Here is a 20,828-nt window from a genome sequence, read left to right on the forward strand (position 1 = left end):
ATGCATTCACTTGGTGTTATTTAAATTTCAAATTGCTGTGTAGAAATAAGGAAATACTTGAAATAAGGAAGAATATTAAACTGTGCTCATGCAAATTGACAACTAGACCAAAAGCGACTGTGGAAATGCCTTTAAGTATAACCCTTTGTAACCCTCCTGTCAAGAAGCAGTTAAGGACCAGACTCAGTTTCTGAGGACCTTTGCCTAAAACATGGTCTTGAATGTCCATGCAAACCTGGGATAATGAAGGGAAGCTGCACAGGCACTTGGTGAGTTATAGTTCCTCCCAGGGATTTGACTTAATGGCATTTCATTGGAAAAGGGGATAAGAATAGCCCCTGAGCCTATAAATAACTGCTGCTGCTCTGGAGCATGGAGTGATTTAAAACCACCTCTTGTTCTGAGGGACTGCTGGAGCAACTTGTGACTGTTCACCTGGCCATCTCCTGTTCTCTTGTTCATCTGCTGTGACTTTCTAATTTACCTCTGTTTAGACGCTGTACCACAAGTTCTTGAGACATTCAGCTCATCATTTTAGTTGGAGCTGGTTGCTCACCATTTTTCCCTCAGTTTGAAATTTCTCCTGCCTGTTCCCATAGTGCTGCCCCTATTTTTTTTTCTCCTGTGCTTCATATTTAAGTTGGAGGAAACAAGTTTATAAGTATTAAAGACATAAGCCCAGAAAAGATTTTGGGGTGTAACTTGCTGAACTCCTGAAAAGGAATAACTTCACATAGAAGCAGGGAGCCTGCCAGGACTGAAAGATAATTGAGGGATAGGAAGAGACACTTTGTATCAGAAAATTTGGATCAAGGTTTTCTTTTTAAGGAGAGAAGATTCCGAGGCTGGTCCTGCCTCTACAGAGAATAAATCCATGGAATTATTTCAAAGTGTAATTAGGAATGGTTTATGATGGGGAAGTGATCTGAACTGTTAAATGAGTAGTAATAAATTTCAGGTAACAGATAAGGTTAAAAGAGCTAAAAGAATTTTAATTTTAAATACCTGAACTACAAACTACTGCAACTACAAAGTTGCAGTTAATGGATTCCTTAAATTATTTTCATTCTCATTTTAAAATTACAGATGGCAAATGCATCCCTGCATATTTTTAAGAATTCAGGGAGGGATGGAAATTCTTGTAGCTAGGTGTTTGTGTCCTAGTTATCCTGATGATCCTGACTATCCCAGTGATTCTCTTGAGAGGATTCATCATCCCTTTACATGTATGTGTCTGTCTCAGTACTGACTAAGATATATGACCCTGGTCATCAGTGCTTCTCTTGAAGTGAGGTAAACCAAATTCTATCCTTGAACCCCTCTGGAGTTAAGTAAATTTGGCCTCTGTACTGGGTACATTATAAGAAACTCCAGTAAATAATAATAGGTGTATAATTATGCTAGTTGTGATCTAATGGGAAGCAGTTGGAACATCTTTGAAGCATGACTTATTTCCAAGGAATGCATTTAGATAAGTGTGATTTAGTTAATACAATGTTCCTGAGCTATAAGAAAAACCCAAAACTGAACAACACCTTTTGGTACATTGATTAATTAATGATTGGAAGAGGTGGAAAGAAGCAATAAGTGAATGAGATTAGGGCGTGGAGGAAGGAGTTTCTTAGTCATGTGCTCAGCAATAACAAGACCATCTCTGTATTATCAGCAGTGTTTTCAGCACAGTTCCACAGCACAGCCCCATCCCAGCCACTGTGAGGAAAATGAACTCTACCTCAGCCCAAACCAGCCACTTGGCAAAACAGTTGTAAGCTTTTAGGGAACTGGCAAAAATGACAATTCCTTTCTGAGCCAGGGTTGTTTAGAAGAGTTTCTAGAGTAGAATTGATTGTTATAATGTTTTTTGAGAGTGGAAAATAAGAGATCCTGTATTGGAAACCTACTCTTAGAAAGTCTGCTGGTGCTGTCACAGATGATCCCCCCCAGTGTGTGTAATGTACCCACAAACTGCTTTACTCTGTAGCTTCTCTTTTGTACCTTTAACTTAGTGCATATTAAAATGCATTTAAATTAGGGCAGCATTTCTCCTAGATGCCTCCATATTGTGTAAATTAATTTTTAGAAAGGTGAAAGTTAGTGATTTCAGGGGCTGAGAAGAATGAAGCTTTAATCAGACTGAGCAGAGAATATATGCAAATTAAAACTTGATGTAAACTTCTGAGTTGAAGAGAGATTTACTTGACTGGCACTAATGAACTGGTTTTAATGCTCTGCATTGGATTTTAGTTGAAAAAGTACCTGCAAGTTGATTTTGCCCAACCAATAAACCTTTCAAAAAGGAGCTACTCTGGTTGGTTCTTATAATATTCAAATTAATGATTTCAGGATGGAGACTGAAATCTTCAATGTAATTACCAGAGAATATTTATAGCAGCTTGGGAGGTTCTTAGCCATTAGTTTGAAATATTTTACGGCTTCAGCATAGTGCCATATCTTATCTGTGCACATATATATAAAAAAGTGTATATGTGTGTGTGTGTATATATATATAAAAATGTAATTGAACAGACCTGTCACCTTGTGTGTTTGATGTATAGCAGTGGCAGTGTGTGGTGTAAGAATGAATATATTAAAAAAGCTCGAATGTAAATGCTTTCTGACACATTGGAATAACAGACTTTGGAGTGTGTACATTAAGTAGGAGGAAGCTCCTTAGAAGTAATTTCATTCTTCTTATTCATCATGGTACCATGACTTTTGCTGCTTTTTGTCTAGTTCTGTGTTTTCTTCAGTTGTGTGCTATCAAGCTTCAGCACAGTTGTGTGTTCTTGCTCCTAAAGTTGTTTATCTGCAACACTATTTCCTGTTTTTTTTAGCCCCCCCCTTTAAAAATCTCTCTCTGGAATTTGTGTTTTCTAGACACAAGCTGACTTTAATAACCTTGCTCAAGCTGCTTTATTAAGAAGGTGTAATTTATTTTCATGAAATACATGTCTTTTAGAGTGTGGGGGTTTTTTTGAAGTGGAATAAATAAATGAAATGGAGTAAACTAACAATGGGGTTAAAAAATTTAAATTCATGTGCATAGCACCAAATAGGGAAACCAGCAATTTTTTTAAGTCATATGTAATATGGAAGAAAAAATAATATACTGTAAATGAAATGTTTAGCATTACAGACAAACCTGAAAGTCTTTCAGATGTGATTTATCTTTGCTTAGATTTGTGTGTTGATGAGGTGCAGACAAAGCCTTCAGCCAATACCATACCCAGATTTGTAGGTAAAACAGCAGATCACTCATTACAGTAAAATAGTGCATTTCTTTATGACAGAAATTTCCTATTGATTTGTTTAAAGTCACTCCTGAGCAAAAGGAGTTTTCTGAGCTTTAGGTCAAAATTCCTGTCTTCATGTAGATACCTCTGGTCTCAAAGGAGACTGATTTGGTTGATTGAGGGAAAAGATCCAAGACACGTTGGCAAAGTTTTTATTCTAGAAAACAAAAGGTTCCTTTGGGGAAGTTGTACTTTAATTGGCAGTATGGAGACATGAAGCTGTATTTTTAAGAGCTAATGTTTTTGTACCAAAAGAAGCTGTTTTAGGAGGTGCTGTATTACTAAAATTCAAATAAATTTTTACGACACTTAACAGAGTCAATACTGATCTCTGTAACCTAAATCCAAAGGAAGGCACTGGAGTCAAGGCTGCTATTGAAAGTGGCACTTCATATGGAAAATAAATATCCATGTTTACAAGAGGATCATCCAGGTAGTTTGGTGACCTCCCCATGTGATGTCTGTTGAGTATGACTGGATGTGCTAAGAAAAAATGAGCAAGGTAGGAGTGATACTGAAGAGATATTTTTCCAGAAGGATGGGAAAACTCAACTGTATGTTACAATAGAGAATGGACATGTTTTTGTTTTAAGTTTTCAGGCAGTTTTCTAGGTTTTTAAACAATTGAACTGCCCTTTTCTCAAGCAAGAATCTCTTTGTGGAGGCATTGAAACTTTGAATCATGATAAACCTCTCTGGCCAAATTCCTGTGACTTTGCATAGCAGTATTGTGGGGAAAATGCTGTTCTTGCCATCTTCTGTCTCTGCTTCTTCCACCCAAAATACAAAATCAGATGTACTTAGCAGTTATGCCATTCTATCTGGGAATTTTTACAAAACCTGTCTTGCTCACAAGCAGCTTTGCAGCAGTCCTTAACTTTTTTTATTGATACAGAAGTTATCTATGCCTAATTTGCATTGTAAAGGTAGATCTGCTGGTATTTCTTAACATGAAAAAATGCTTAATGTTGTTCAGTGGTTTATATACTGATTTTATATATACAAAATACATTTTTTTTTTAGTATTGAACATATACAAACATCTGAAGTTCCCCGAGATGGTGGAGAACTAGATACTGAAATTTTAATGGTGTGTTTCTGAACTCTGATTTCAGCTGTGTCAAATTTTCATGAGATTTTAGCTAAAAATATTTTCGTGCAAACTGGCTGGGACTTCATGTGTACACATTTTATGTAATTATTAAAAATCTTGTAATAGAAGATCATGGTGTGTTTAGTCAGTCTCTTCCCCTTCTATTTGTGGAAGCAGAAAACATTCTGCTTCTAACACAGTTATTTTTATTTGCGTTAAAAATATATCTTCTTCCTGCAAAGTTAGTAGTAAACTAATAACTTACTTTTTCAAAGTTGAGCTGTTGCACAATTCAGCAAATAACTGAATCCTTTGTGTGGGTGGAGTCACTTTCTTTGATCCAGCTCATGATGGTCTCTTCATGACAATGGGTCTGGCTTTCTGGATAGCACAAATTAATTATTTTCTTGTGATTTCTGCTCTTTTCCACGTGAAACAGTGAATTTTGTTAGTCTCCATTGTATTTATTTAGAGACTTATTTTGCTTGATTTCTTAAAGAGGTGGGATTCATATTCTGCCAGTGCCTTTCTGGTTTTCCCCATAAGAATAGCTTCGGAGTCTGTGAGAACACACACACTTGTTGCAGGAGACAATGTTGGGATGAATATCCAGGATTCCTTGCCTTGCTTACAAAGCAGCTTGTTCAAGGATCCGATCTTTAAGTTTGTTTACTTGCTCCATGTATTTTTCAGGAAAATATTAGAGGTGCTGTCTGTTTACTAAAACAGTAGAAAATGCCGTCACCCAACACCTAGCAGAGTTAAAGGGATGGAAAACCAGGTGGTGCTGCCTGCCCAGGAGAGGAGCTGCTCTGTTCTGCTGAATTGCACAGCTGAAATGCTGCACTGACAGAATTGCACAGCTGAAATGCTGCATTAGTGTGTTGCTGAGGTGCTCCTCTCCCAGTGTTGGCCTGCCTGTGGTAGTGAAGGGATGCACTGAGGGTACAAACAGGGTGCTCATGGCCCAGAACTAGAGCTGAGGCACTGCCTGGCACATCCTGCAGTCTGGGGATTCTCTGCAAGGTAAAAAGTCTGTAGTGGTTGCTGTCTATGAATATTCAGTTTCTAATTCAGCTTTTTTGAGGGTCCTAACACATTTTGTGATCTGGAGATTCCCCTGGAAGCAGACATGGAATTTTTTTTCTTCTCTAGTTGTAGCAGGGCTCACCAAACAATTTTCATTTTTCTGCGTGTGTGTGAAGGAAATATCACAGAATGGTTTGGGTTGGAAGAGACCTTAAAGATCATCTCATTCCAGCCCCCCTGCCATGGGCAGGGACACCTTCCACTAGACCAGGTTGTTCAGAGCCCCATCCAACCTGGCCTTGAACATTTCCAGAGATGGAATATCTACAACTTCTCTGGGCAACTTGTACCAGTGCCTCACCACCCTCCCAGGGAAGAATTTCTTCCTAATATCTATCTAAAACTACTCTCAGTTTGAAGCCATTCCCCCTTGTCCTATCACTCCACACTCAAAAGTCCTACTCTTGTAGGCTCCCTTCAGGTACTGGAAGGCCATAGCTATGTTTCTGGGTGCAGAAACTACTGTTTCTCTTGTTCTTTCTGTTGTCAGACCGACTTTTCTGTCTTTTTATGTGCTACTAGTAATTTATTAAGATGTTTGCATCTCTGTCCTGAGGCAGTTGGGTCTGGGCCTGGCTGCTGCAGGAGCTGTCCTTGGACTTCTCCTTTTTTGACCATTATTTGCTGTTTTCAAGGGAGAAGGAAAAGTTCAGCCAGCACAAAGCACTCTGGGTACAGGGTTTTTTGTTAAAATGTTCATTCTGGGCTTATCACCGGGGGAAACTGAAGTCAGAAGGCTTTTAGCCATTTGTTTTCTGACTTCCTTTTTCAACATTTTAGCAAGTTGCATAAGGAAATGAAATTGTCTTCCAATGTGATTGGCATCTCAGACATAAAATTGTCCCTTTCTTCATTCCCATTCCACCCTGGTGTATGTTGTTCTGCAAGGGACACAGTGACTTGATCAAAACAACATCAACCAATTGTTTGCCAGAGAACAAATGCTGCGTTTTTACTACTTGCCTTAGTTTTCAATGGGTAGTGACTGAGCCCATTTACAGATACTTTAAATTTCTTCAAATATTAAATAGCTGAAATAAGAGAGTTACAGCAATTGTGTTCTTCTGATTTGCTCTGTTGTCTGCCAAGACATGAAATGCTGTTTGTGTGATACTGTTAAATCACACAAACTGAAGTGCCTAAAAATGTTAGTCTATAACTGACCTCCTCTCCTCTCCTGGTCTGATTTTTCAATGGCTCCATTATTGTGAAATATTGTTCCACATGACTGCTAAACGAGCAGAAAGTCTTTACTTTTTGATGTTTCAGTCACGAGTGGTTTCTAACTGTGCACCTGAAGCTTTCAGATTTTTGTGTTGCCATATTAGAAGAAGGTTTGAGTCAGCTTTTAGACAAACCCAGTGCTCATTGTGGTGATGGGAAACAGTTAAGCAATGAAATCCTAAGAATATGGGTGGACTTGCAAAATTGTCAGTTGTCAGAAGCAGTCAAAACCAATTTGATGTGAAATGGGGGAACTGAACTACGAGGTTATGCTGAACAAACTGCAGTATGTGCTCCGGTGCCACTCCTGACTGTGGCTTTGTTCAGCTTTGTTTGGTTTACAGCCATTCTGTGATCCTGATCTTTCAGTGAGTCTGGAGAGAAACTGGAGGGGAAAAAACCCCCATGAACGCAGTTATTGCAGATGAAAACATAACCCATCACTTCTCACTCAATAAATGAGTCTCTGATACCTACACAAGAGTATCCAGTGGCGTTCCCAGCTGCAGGACAGGCTTTTAAAGCTGTTGAGGTGAATTCACAGGTCACAGGATCAAATGGTGGTTGCTTTCCTGCTGACCTGTAGAAGCATGAAGACCCCAGGTGGGTAAAGACCTCCAAAAGCAGCTGTTTCCTCTGTCTTCTTTGTAAAGAGAAAGATAAGAACCAGTGGTGTTTCAGTCACAGAAATCTTCTAAACTCTGGGTCAGGAAGGAGGCCGAGGAGTTGAATGGATCCTCCCAGGAGGTCTGTGAGATTTCTGATGGTTTCAGAATATGGTGACAGGCAGGCAAAAGCTGGGAGAATTCAGACCTGTTTGAGACCACTGGTCTGTAACAGGTTTTTGGCAACTATTAGGCCACAGAGGTCAGGGAGCCGAGGTGCTCAGTCAAGGGAGGAGGCTCCAGCATTTGCTTTCAGAGGCAGCTCTTGGGCAGGATCAGGCAGCTCTTTCTCTTTTACATCGAGAACATTTCTTAGTATTTAGATTCCTTCAGCATCTCAGCTGAGATGTGGTGCTAGGGGAAAGGAATAGAGGGCCAGCAGCTCGTTTAAGACTATTCCATACCACGTCAGCAGAGAAAAATGGCTTCGTTTAACCTTGTCTTCATGGAAAGCTCACCAAGCTACTGCCGTGGAAAAAAAATGCCCCTCAGAAATCTATAAACAAATCCTTTTTGCAAGTGGCAGCCGGCCTTCTGTGAGCACAATAACTGAGTGTTTCACACTAGGAAGTGAAAACCAATTCTCCAGAATTACAGAATATCCAGTTTCAAGCAGAATTAAGCACATGCTGTAGTGTTGTCTTCATCATTTTTGGTAGCTGTGAAGATTTCTGTCTTGGTGGATTCTGTTTGCACAATGTGCCCTTGCTCACATGACATGGCAAATAACCTGAAATTTTTATGAAAATACTCACTCTTGAACCACTGAAATTCCTTGCCTGAGCACATGTGGATGTCTAATAATGTGTTTTTGGGAATATTTCCTGTAGGAAACGAAAATGTGAGGAGTGGCTCAAGAGACAGTTCAGTGAAACAGAGACACAAGCAAAGCAGTTTGTCAGTTATGTGGCATTAATTCTGTAGTGAAGGGCACTACAGTCAATGTTTATTTGCTTTGAAAGAGTGTTTACTCCTGGCAGTAGAAGCTCACAAACTAAGCTGGATTGATGTGGGCAGCACAAACATTGCTGGATGTTTGGGGCTTTCAAGACCCAAGTTGGTGTTTTGGGCAGGTTTCCATGTTTTTGGCCTGGTTACAAGATTTGTTTCTCTCACATTTTTCTCACTCCTCCCTTTCACAGCTGCTACGCAGCATTTTTTACCCTTTCTTAAATATGTTCTCAGGGACGTGCCACCAACATAACTGATGGGCCCAGCTTTGGGCAGCAGCAGCTCCTTTTTGGATTTAGCTGGAACTGGCTCTCTCCTGGAGCTACTCCTTGTCTCTTCTCCCAGAGGCCACACCTACAGCATCCCTTGCAACCAAAATCTTGCTGCATAACCCAATACACCTGTCCAAGCAGTTTTTTTGGAAAGCAGTATTTGCTATCACCCTTCCCTTTTCTATTTTATCATTGAGTATTTTGATCTTTGAAGATTTGAAGTATTTTGATCTTTTCTAGAAACAGTTTGGTTATTGAATACTTATTTTTGTTGGTAGCACATATATGGAGCAGTCCGGTGTAGTGGAAGGTACCTCTGCCCATGGCAGGATAGTTGGAACTAGATGGTCTTCAAGGTCCTTTCCCACCCAAACACTCTTGATTCTATGAACGTTCACTGTGCTTTAAAACAGTACAGATCTAAGAGTTTTCAACTGTCTCATTCTTCTCTCTAAACACACTCTCAGGCTTATTTCTGTTTGCAGACTCCCATTTTGTCAGAGAAGTGGGGAATCATAGAATCACAGAATGGGACCTTGAAGACCATCTAGTTCCAACTGTCCTGCCATAGGCAGGGACACCTTCCATAGTTTATTTGAATGTTCTTGTATTTTTAAGCAAAACCAAAGAAAATTTTTCTAGCAGTTGTTATGATTTACTAGCATAATAGAGTACAATTATTTTGAGAATTAGGTAGTTTTCACACAAGGTAACATCAAAAATAATTTGTTTCTCTTCTTTGTCTTTGATAGTATTTCGTCTGATGTTTCAGAGCAGGGCTTGTTCCCATACAGTGCTATTATTAATAACCTTAACATGCGTGAGGCCAAATGTGTTGGATGTGTAGATTTATGAGATAAATTGTAGAAACTTCTATTTTGACAATAAAAAACCTAAAAAAAAGTAGGTATAGGCTGGCATTTGGAAAATTCTGAGAAAGCTAGAAAACTCTTTTGCTTAGAGGTCACTTAATTATATTTGATCCATCTGTTGAGGCTTCTGGAACAAAGCTCCAACTGCTGTATGAAAAACTTAGTTGGCATGCCATTAGAGTTATTTTGTGTAAATACAAAACAAATCTGCAAATAAAACTTTAGGTTATAACTTCTTAAATTTTTGATACACGTGGGTTTGAAATTGTTTTGTAATTTTATTTTCTAGAAAAGAAAGATGTAACACAGAGCTTGGAAAGCTATACAGCAAAATGCCCTGGAACAATGGAAGTCATCACTCTTCCAGATGGTCTGAAGTTACCTCCTGTTCCCTTCACCAAATTGCCCATTGTGAGGTAAGACTCCAAAATACAATCTTTAGCTTTTCCACAGCACCTGTCAAATTTTAAAGGATACTGGAAGGATATAGTTTTCTCAATTTATGCACATTGATCACAATAACATGGAAAAACGTCGAAATGTCAAATTGTTTTGCGAAGATCTTAAGCAAAAATAGAACCTTTGAGCAGAAAATACTTTGTGGCCTTTAGCTGCAGAAAGAGAGAGGTTTTGCTTTTTTTAAAACTGTCATTCAAGAGTTTCTGATACAATTGGAGGAAAGTATTTTGTAACTGCAGCTGAGATTTAGGTTGAATTCCTGATCACTTTGATACTGAGGGTCCGTGAGCTGGATGTTGTCTCCATTTGTGGAGCTTGGAACTCAGCTGGAACTGATGCCTTTTGTAGCTCTTCCTTTCCAGATGCTGCGTTTTCCAGCTGGCACCTTCACTATTGTAAATCTCAGTTCCTATTTATGCCCACGTGCCCAGGCACATCACACAGTCAGCCCAATGAATAGGAACTTGTTTAGATTAAAGCCCAGCATGAGGCATTAGAGAGAGTCAGAGAGAGAAAGCAGCCACTGGGCATCAATAATAGAAGACTAAAAGAAAATCTTTCCCTTCTGAAGGAAAGATAATTGCTATTCAGAAAAAAAAAATGGTAGAAGTTACTGAAATAGTTCTCAGAAATTTCAGTTTGTAGTGGGATGTCATCAAACATTTCACGAAGCAAGAGTTCTGGTATCACAAAGGGATAACACAGTATATAACCAAAGAATGAAAATTGTACTTATTTTTAGATTACTTTTAATCTCTAGAATTACTTTTTTTTTATTCTGTGACCATTTTTCATGGTACAACTGGTTTTACTATGTTCCCTCTAACTTCAGTTTTTGTTTCCACTTTGACAGAAGAAGGAGACCTTCCCTAACTCTTGTAGTGCATTTCAGGTGACGGGTCTGTTCACACTGACACTTTGTTGTGTGGGAGGTGCAGATTTGGCTGTGTGTGGTCAGATGGAATTGTATGTGGAATCAGGACAGTCACTGTTTCCAGTGGTGTCCTGGAAACTGTTTTGTCTCCTGATTGGACCAAGTACGAAGTTGCAGCCGGTATCAGCTTCTTGACTGGAAAACATGGAACGTGGACATACAATCCCAAAAGCTTAACTGTTAAAACCAAAACTTCACCCAGAAGCTTCTTCACCCAGAGGGTGGTCGGGCACTGAACAGGCTCCCCAGGGAAGGGGTCACAGCACCAAGGCTGACAGAGTTCAAGGAGCATTTAGGCAATGCTCTCAGGCACATGTGGGATTCTTGGGGTGGTCCTGTGCAGGACCAGGAGTTGGACTGGATGATCCTTGTGAGTCCCTTCCAACTCAGAATATTTTATGATTCTGTGATTGAAAGCTATGTATTACAGTGGGAAATTTAGTTGACTGCTTTATCAGCTGACCTTGAGGTTGATTAGTTTCACAAAAAATCTACAGATGGAACTAAACTAGTGACATTTGACTGCTGGCTCACGTTTGCAGTCAAGACACATAGGTAGTCACGTCCAGGTTTCTCTAACCTAATTTAGGTACCTGCTTCAGGATGAGTCAAATTGCAAGTGTGTGTGGACTGTGTTGACTCATTTTGCATTGGCCTCAGAGATGTCCAGTGATGAGTTCAGGTCACTGTGTCTGTGGGTTAGATGAGTTGCCTGCTAAAGACACTCTGAAGGCAGGTTCCCACCTAAGTACATGAAAGAGGCCTCTATTTCTTCTGAAAGTTTATAGAAACAAAATTTATGCAAACGTTATCCTGGCCTTTTTCTTTTTTTTTTTTTTTTTTGAAACAAAAATTAAATAGTATTAAAAACTGGAAGCTAATTAAGCAAACTTCTAGGAATCCTTTCTAGTACTTGAGTTATGTGATTGTAGAGAGAAGTTTGAGCAAAAGCTTCCACAAAAACTTCTTGAAGGCAAAATACTTTGAGAGCAAGAGTGCTGTCAGCTTCTCAGTGCCTCTTGCAGGTCTCTGCTCTAGCAATAACCTTATTCCATGGTATAAAACCAAAACTACCTTCCTTAATCTGACTGGGGATGGTATCTGGGCTGTGAAACAGCTGCAGATGGTCTCTGATGAATCTGACCCTTAATTTGTGCTGAAGCAGCAGTGTTGTGTTTGTCTGTGATGTTTTAAACCCTGAGTTAGTCTCAAGTTTTTGGTTTTTGCTTAACTTTTAAACCTCGCAGGAGCTGGATTGTGCTCTGTATTCCATAGTACTTTCCTATTCTTCTCCATGCTGAATAGTGAAGAAAATTCAGCTCTGGAAGATATGGAAAATGCTGATCAAATCCTTCTTTGTAGGAGTTGTGCATTTAGAATCACAGAACCAGGGAGTTGTTAAGATTGGAGACGACCTTTAAGATCATCAAGTGCAACGGTCAAACCACCACCACCACCACCACTATGTTCACCCTTAAACCGTGTCCTCAAATGCCACATCCACATGGTTTTTAAACACTTCCAGGGATGGTGGTCCACCACTTCCCTGGGCAGCCTGTTCCAATGTTTGACAACCCTTTCCCTGAGGAAAAGTTTTCTACTGTCCAGTGTAAACCTCCCCTGGCACAACCTGAGGCCATTTCCTCTTATCCTGTTGCTCGTTACCTGGAAGAAGAGGCCAGTCAAAACTTTGGCAACAGATTCCCAAGACTTCAGTGGGAAGGGCTTTGTCTCACTTGAAATGTTTTGTATGCTGGGAGAATGGGACAAACACATTATAGTTATTTGTTATTCCTAGGCCTGGCTTTAGGCAGTTCCTCACCACCCAGGTGCTTCATTTACACTGTCAGCTTGTGCTGACCTGGCTGTGCTTGGAATGCTGGGAATATTTTCTACTCTTTTGCCATGGGAAACCCAATATCAACATTGTTTAGCATCGACATTATTGAACAGTCAGGAACTGCTGTTTGTGCTCATCTCCTCCTCCCCCTTCTTCTTGTCTTCTGAAATTTCTATAAAGGCCATAGTGATTAAAATTCATACTCCGGTAAAGCATGAGTTGTGTTTGGATATGAAGCCTCTGGTTACACCTCACACAGCAGATCTGGTGTGTGGCAGAGCTGTCCAGCCAGTTGGGAACCAGCTGTGCTGCAGGACTGCAGAGCTCTTTGAGCTAAATTGTGCTAATGTTTGTGACATAAATTATAAATGTGCGGAAATGTGATTTTGATCAATGTTGAATAACCTCAGCAAATGATTCAGTCCGTGATAGAGTCCTCTAGAAACACACGTTTGCTGATGGTGATGACTTTTATTTACTGTTGGCATTTCATGGTCTGTGAGTTTTTAATCCATTTAATGTGGGGCGCTTCTTTTGGATGCAGATTTCTTATCAAAATACCATCAGACATTGAAATGCCACAGTGAAATTTGGACATAGTGGCACTGTTACCTTTTCTTCCTCATACTTAAAAAGCAATAGAAGAGATTTGGCTTTTTTTATATTCCATTACTCATGTTAATTATGAAATCATCATCTAGTATTTTCTCAGATAAAAAATAGAAGAATTTATGGTTTTTCTGTTCTACTAGGTGCACTGTTCCCATTTTTGTAACTTACCTGTGCTAAAGCTAATTTTCTTACTAATATACTTAGGAGCAGAAAGAAAGGATTTTCTTCCTTTTCACCACTGATGTTTTTAATTGTCCTTATATACTTTTCTTACTACTTTAAATTTACTCAGTGCCCTTTTCCCCCCTTCCCTCTGTTTACTTTAATAAAGTGTTTTTTATTTTTAATTATTTTCCTTTCACCTCTAAGCAAGGTTGTTTTTAATCAACATTTTCCAAATACAAGATTTTGTATCTTCTGGGTAGATAGTGATATTAGTTGATAATTCTTAATTGTCACTCATTTGCATTCAGTTGGGCCAGGCAGGGGACATGACTGAAGCTTTTCACACAAAGGAATTAGATAAAACCTGTGAGGGTACATCTGTCTAATATGTGGTTGAAGAGCATTCCTTCCACTGTCTTGCACTAATGTAAAGCAGGTAATCCACCAGTATTTTTATAATAATTGCAGAGAAGCCAAAGCACTTCTCTCTGTTTAAAAAATAAAACTTTTTATAAGCACTTTACGAAATTTAATTTTTTTTCCTCAAATAGTATAATTCATGTTTTTACTTTAGGCTGCATTCTAATTTTTAGCAAAATTCTGTCAGAAGAGGTTTTAAAATATGAAATATGAGGGATCTGTCATAGTTCCTCTTTATTCCTCAGTCTCGTGGTCTGTGATTTTGCATTTGATTGTGATGCTGACACTAAGTATCACCAGCACATAATATATGGATGTGATTTATTCCTTGTTCCAAAATACTTTTAGTGTTATCCAGTAATTCCTTATCAAGTGTTTTAGATCACTGAGATAACATGTCTGTGTAGTGTTACTCTTACAGCTTCATTATTTTTCAGCAGAAACACATTATCTTGGTTTCTTGTGTGTACTTTCTATTAGTGTGATACTGATATATCTGTTCTTTATTATGCTGAGTTCCTGACTCGAAGTAATTAGATGTCTTACAGGCTTTTATAAAACTGTTGCTTTTACTGAATATCCACCAATTTATTGCTTGTTCTTCTGCCCGAAATTTAGTCTTTAATTTCCCCTCCGCATTGCAAGACCAGTGATTTCCCTGCATGGTCTTGTAGGGAATTGGGTCTAACAGGGATATAGTCTAATAAATCATTTGTTTTCTGTCTATTTGTAATTGCTTTCTGGCTGTTCAACAAACCCACTCAAATTTCTGGAACATTTCCTTCCTTCCAGCAGCAACTCTGCGTTTTCACTGTTTTAAAATCAGTTTTATTCACCTTGGAGAAGTTCTTTATTTGTATTATGCTGTCCAGTCTTGTCTGGATTCTCACTTGAGTTTAAGTTAAATACTTGGCTGCTTTTTGCACTGGGTTGTGGTGTATCTGTTGTTCAGACTGAACTTGGAAATTAAGAGCTGGATTTCAAATCCCTGATCCTGGCTAGTTTTGGTTTCGTTTGTTTCTACAGAGGATGCTTTTCTCTGATTAAATGTTTTCTGGGAGCTTTCTGAAACTGTCTGAAGTTTCCTTGTTTTTTTTTTTTCCTTTTGTACTGTGGGTGTTTACTTCAAGTTTTCCATTTCGGGTATTTTTATCTCAGACTGACATTTCATATTTATCAGTTCATTTTTTAACACAGCCATCTCTCATGAAATAGAATAAATGAAACAATATAAAATCATTTTTACTCAACAGATCTGTGAAGCTCCTGAACCTCCCAACCAGTCTCCGACCTCACAAAATGAAGAGTTTACTTGGTCAGAATGTGTCAACCAAAAGCCCCTTCATATATTCTCCAATTATTGCACACAGTCGTGGGGAAGAACGAAATAAGAAAATAGGTAAGAATAATTGGCAGTATTTTCTCTTCTTTTTTAAATTAGAAAATTTTTTGTGGTGAAGGAGAGCGAACCTGAACACTGCTGTCTTGTATTTGAAATAATCAGCTTTTCTAGCCTAAAGTCCTGAAGGAGCAAAGCTTTGTTCTCTGGGGCACAGTTTCATATTCAAAAGAAGAATAAAGTCTCATAGATGATAACATTGATTTTCAGAAGAGATAAACTAGTTTTATTCCCTTCTCAAACAAAAGAGAAATCAGGGAAAACTTAGTTCAGACACATTCTGCTTGGCAGCTGCCACAGTTATCAGTGCCCTGAGCACTGCTGTGGTTTTCCTTTTTTCCTATTCTGATTTAATATCCTATTCTGCTTTAACTTAAACTCAGAGTGGTGAGCTGTCTGATTAGTCATTTTTACTTGAGGACAGTTCAGCCAAAATAAAAAAACCCTTATAAACCCTGTTTGGAATAGCAGTCATTTTCTGCTAGAGGATTATGTATTTTATTATAAAGCTTTTTAGTGCAGTACTTTTGCCGTTGGAAATAAATTAGAGGTTCATTTAAATCCTGGATTAGGTTGCAGATATTGGTAGTTCTTTTTGTTTCTTTGTGTATCACACGCAGGGTAATTGAAACAGGAAAAATTAGGATGTGCATTGGTGTGGATGGTTATCTGGCAGTTTGGATGGATGTGGCTCAGTGTGACTTTGCTGCAGCACTGCTTCAATTTCAGAAGATAAAGCATAAGAAATTAAAAAAAAAGAATAAGAAATAAGAATTAGGTAAAAGATAATTTTTAAAAATATACACATATGGGAACATCCTAAAGTGCTTCCTTGATTTCTCTTAATATTTTCTTGAAAGATTGATCACAATTTTTCCACATTTAATCTCTTAGCTACACCTTGTCATGTTTTTTTCATTTAAATAAAACCCTATTCCCAATCTTGTCAAATGCTTGTATTCTCACTCCTTGATAGATACAAAAGGAAACTGCATTTTTTGATATAGTTCAAGTTAGGATTTGTCTCAGTGCTGTGTGTACCGTAGGAGATTTACATTTTTACAGTGAAGTTTCTCCTTTTAGGTTTTTATTTAGCCCACAGAGATGTCTGAACTGCTGCTGATCCTGTAAAGCATTTGTCTTTTGAAGTATATACACAATACAGTCACTGGTAAAAGCCTCTAATGTTTCAAAGTTTAGCAAACAAAAGAAAATACAAAATGAAATTAGATACTTCCTTTGAAAGAAGCTGAGAAATTTAGTAAACTTTGAAACTAATGAGAATATTCTAATGACATGTATTTAACATAACAAATGAACTGTTTTTCTTACATGGAGATATGTACACCATATTTTGGTTAAATTATTGTTTTACAGCAAAGGAAATCAAGTTCTGCTGACAAACCAAGGGGAAACAAAACCATTTTAGGAAGTCTTGAAGTGTTTTCTGCTTTCAACTTGATAAGCTTTTCAGATTGGAAACAATAAAGGGGATAGTTATATTCTGGTTAAATTGCTTTAATAGTACACTAGTTCCAAGAAATGAACCTGCTGATTTTTGACATAAAGTGTTTTTTGTTTTTGAGTGCTGATAGTCTAAAGCAGCAAGAATACGTAATATAGTTCATTAGTATATGTGGCAGTTAATGTCATACCTGTATTAGATGAAATAAATATAGCTCCACCTCGAACACCTCCAGCAATTTGGATTTCCCCATGTCCCTGGGGAGGTTGTTCCACTGCGTGATCGTTCCTGCTGAAAAAAACTAAATTTCTTTCAGTAAGAAAATGAAACCTGTCTCAGTGCAACTGGTACTCATTGCCCTTTGTCTTCTTCCTGTGGCTCCTTGGGAGAAAAAATCCTGTCCTCTTTGTTGCAACCCTTTAAGTACTGGAAGACTATGATGAGATTCCTCCTGAGCCTTCTTTTCTCCAGGGAGAAGAGACCAAACTCCTTTAGTCTTTCCTCAGGCTGATTCTCCAGCCCTGTGATCATGTTCATGGCACTCCTTTGAATCCTCTCCAGTCTGTCTGTATCTTAAACTGTGGGGACCAGAACTGAACACAGCACCTCCAGCTGTGCCTGACAAGCACAGGGTAGAGTGCTATCTCTGTTAGTAATGAGTCTGTGAATGCAGCCCAGGATCTGATTTCATGGAATCATAGAATATCCTGAGCTGGAAGGGACCCACAAATCCCATTAAGTCCAACTCCTGGCCCTGCAAAGGACAATCCCAAGAATCCCACCATGTGCCTGAGAATGTTGTGCACACACTCCTTGAGCTCTGTCAGGCTTGGTGCTGTGACCCCTTCCCTGGGGAGCCTGTTCAGTGCCCACTCACCCTTCTCCTAATATCCAACCCAAACCTCCCCTCACACAGCTTTGCCCTTGTTGGTGTACCGTGGCACTGCTGGCTCATGTTTGGCTGGACCCCCAGGTCCTTTGAGCAGGGCTGTTCCACAGCCAGACAGAGATCCCAGCCTGTCCTGGGCTCTTTGCTTATGTCATCCCTGGGGCAGGACCTTGCACTTGTCACAGCTTTGGACACCAAACCCCTGCAAGTTTATCAGCTTAAAGCAAGACTGGCAAGTCAACCAGTCTGCCAGTGAAGATTCTACTGCCTCTCCTAGGGTAGGTGGCTCTTGTCTCTCCCCAGTGGGCTGTGTTCAGGGGAGGATTTCCCATGACTGAAGCAACCACAGCCCTAGTGCCAACACCAGCCACGAAGCCAGGTGTTGATCTGCAGGATATGTCAACTCCTGCCTGTATCCCTGTCTCTGCTGGCAAGGGAGTGGAGAAAGTCCCTTGCACACCTGTACCCTTCCCTTGCTCCTCCAAGGCTCTGAAGTCCTGCTTGGTGGGAATCTTGCTCGTGGCTTTTGTCAGCTGCCAGGGTGTCGTATCTGTTGCTGCTGCATAAAAAGGAGTACAGTGATGGCCTTCTCCTGTGGAACTCTCTCTCACACATCAGACAGACCTTGCCACTCCTGCTCCAAGGTGCTGTTCATTTGCTGCTGGCACTCTTTGGTGGTTTCTGGAGGTCAGTGCCACGGGGCCATAGTTCTACTGCTTGCTAAGTCTCAAATAAGGCTCTTTCTTGTTTAGTCTCCCCTTTCAGCACAGCTTCCCACAGCCTCAGATCCACTGAGGGGGGCAGCTCAGGGAGCCTTCAGCCCAGAGAGAGGGATCATACTGGTAAACGTTAATAAATGAGCCTCGAATCCTTCCTTTTTTGGAAGTAAAGACATTAAAGCATCAGGCAAATCAGTGGTTTGCATTTGCACTTAGGTGAAATCAAGAGTTTCCAACGTGTTTTTCTGATTTTTCAGAATCCCTTTTTACATGATGGCATTGAAAACGTTTTCAGAAAAGACATTTCATGATGTGGTCATTGTTAGAATGTGGAGATTTAGGACTGAAGTGCCTGCTGAGGCTACTGCTGTTGCTGTAGTAAACCATAATAGTGCTTCAATACCAGTGTAGAGCAGCCACTGGTTGTTTTGGGGACTGCAGAATGATGAGACGTCCTGAACACTAATAAGCAATTAAATAATAAATGTACAAAACATCTCCTACCATTGTGCATTTGAACATTTTGTTTTAATCAACAGTTTTGCTTTTCAGGCTTCACAGTACTATAACCCATTAACATCTCTGGATGTATGTTTTTAATTTCCATCAGCATTAATTGGAGTTAAACATTTGCATTAAGTACATCTCCCTTGAGGTCTTTAATATTGCTTGCAAAATGTAATCAGATAGTAAATGATTGGGAATGTACAATTAGAGTACTGATGACTTCAACTGTGAATTAGAGTCTTAATATTGATAATCCAGGTTTTTTACTGGACGTTTTCTAATCTCCTGCTAAAAAAAAATATTAGCATCATATGTTAAAAGCATTGAGTTGACTAGTAAAAGCCAATCCATGTATGCTATAGTTCAGCTTATAATCATGATTTGTTTTACAAATGTAGTTAAAGCACCTGTTGTTTATTTGGACTGCAGTTCCTCAGCATGCATGGAGAATGTTGTCACAATCAGTTTTAAGTCAGAACATCAGGTACCTGTGGTGATATCTGGAAGGTAGACAAGTACTTGTGGGCTGAAAAGATTATGAAGTGCTGATATAAAATAATCTTTCTGTGTTGAACAGTTCCTCAGACCTTGCATCTCTGCTGCTGACCTTACTTCCAGAAATTCCTCACAGAATCATAGAATCACAAAATGGTCTGGGTTGGAAGGGGCATTAAAGATCATCTTGTTCCAACCCACCTACCATGGACAGGAACATCTTCCACTACTCCAGGTTACCCAGAGCCCCATCCAACCTTGTCTCCTTAAATTATAAAATTCCCAAAATTTTAAACTTGGCAGGGTGAAGTATCTTTTAAGTTGTCTCTTGTAGTGAGTTAAACTGAAAGTACACTTTTTTACCTGACATATTTTACTTCCTTGTCTTTCCTAAGAATTTTCACGAGTTACTTAACAGTTTGTGTTACTGCTCAAGCCTCTACTTTGTGACCCTCAAACAGAAAAAAAATCTGTGCTTTATAGATCCTATTGTCATCTTCCACTCTCACAGCATCTCCCAAACTACTTACTGTTTCCTAAAGAAAATTAGTAGGAGGAAGCTGAGGTGGCATCTTGTTGGTGAGCAGTTGTTTCCTTCTTAATTTAAAATAATCCTTTATTTACTCTGTATCATCAACTGTGTGTGTATGAAGACTTGTAATTTCCTACCTCCTGTCATGTCTGGTTGATTCTGATCTGAGTCTTAAATATCCACGGTGGTGTGTTCTCTGTACCTAACTCCAAGGCTGTAAGCCCTGAAGTGTTTAACATGAAGGATGTGTTTTGAATTGATGCCTTAGTTTAATTTTGCCAAGCACTGTTGGGTCTTTGGAGCACAACTGCTGTTTAATGGATGTTTCCAGTCCTTTAACCCATTGCTTTGCCTGGGATTTACAGTTTGTGTCCCACAATGCTCTTGAACAGGACTTTGGCTGTAAAGATTATAGAGAGTTATTAAGTATTATAGCAATCTGACAGCTCAGCTGCTGCTACTTTTTTATAACACTATGATTAGGTAATTCCTGCATTAATTCTGTGATCGTTTCTTGCAGACTTCCAGTGGGTCCAGGGAGATGTTTGTGAAGTTCAGTTGATGGTTTACAACCCAATGCCTTTTGAGCTCCGAGTAGAAAACATGGTTTGTATCTTTCTAAATCTTCTCATTCTGTTATTTTTTCTGAAAAAAAATCTCATTTGGACTTTCAGATATGGTTTTCTATAAAACAAATAGTTTAAAAAAATCATTTAACCCAGCACAACCTCAGTTTAAAGGTGTGGTGTTGTCAATTTGCTCATATTTGTTGGTGATGAGGTACTGAAATGAAAATCTCTGCCACTCACAGTGTTTAAATGCTTTACTGGCACTGACCCATAAATCAATTCTGTACATTCCTGCATTGACTAGAACTCATGCTGCATAATTTACATATACTGGTTTTCAAGTAATAATTATATCCTGAAACCT

The 20,828-nt window shown here is 39.1% G+C and overlaps 1 protein-coding gene across 4 annotated transcripts in view; it reads left to right on the forward strand.

Annotated features, from left to right (window-relative positions):
• Nucleotides 1-20,828, forward strand: part of TRAPPC9 (trafficking protein particle complex 9) — a 456,935-nt gene that overhangs the window by 32,779 nt on the left and 403,328 nt on the right. For all 4 annotated transcript variants that reach the window (XM_029959343.1, XM_029959344.1, XM_029959341.1 and 1 more), the window contains 3 exons: nt 9,749-9,875; nt 15,143-15,288; nt 20,416-20,501. In XM_029959343.1, the coding sequence (XP_029815203.1) occupies nt 9,749-9,875; nt 15,143-15,288; nt 20,416-20,501 (359 nt within the window). The remainder of the gene's footprint in view (nt 1-9,748; nt 9,876-15,142; nt 15,289-20,415; nt 20,502-20,828) is intronic.

This window comes from Manacus vitellinus, unplaced genomic scaffold (genome assembly GCF_001715985.3).
Source record: "Manacus vitellinus isolate BGI_N305 unplaced genomic scaffold, ASM171598v3 scaffold_1_pilon, whole genome shotgun sequence".
NCBI lineage: Eukaryota > Metazoa > Chordata > Aves > Passeriformes > Pipridae > Manacus > Manacus vitellinus.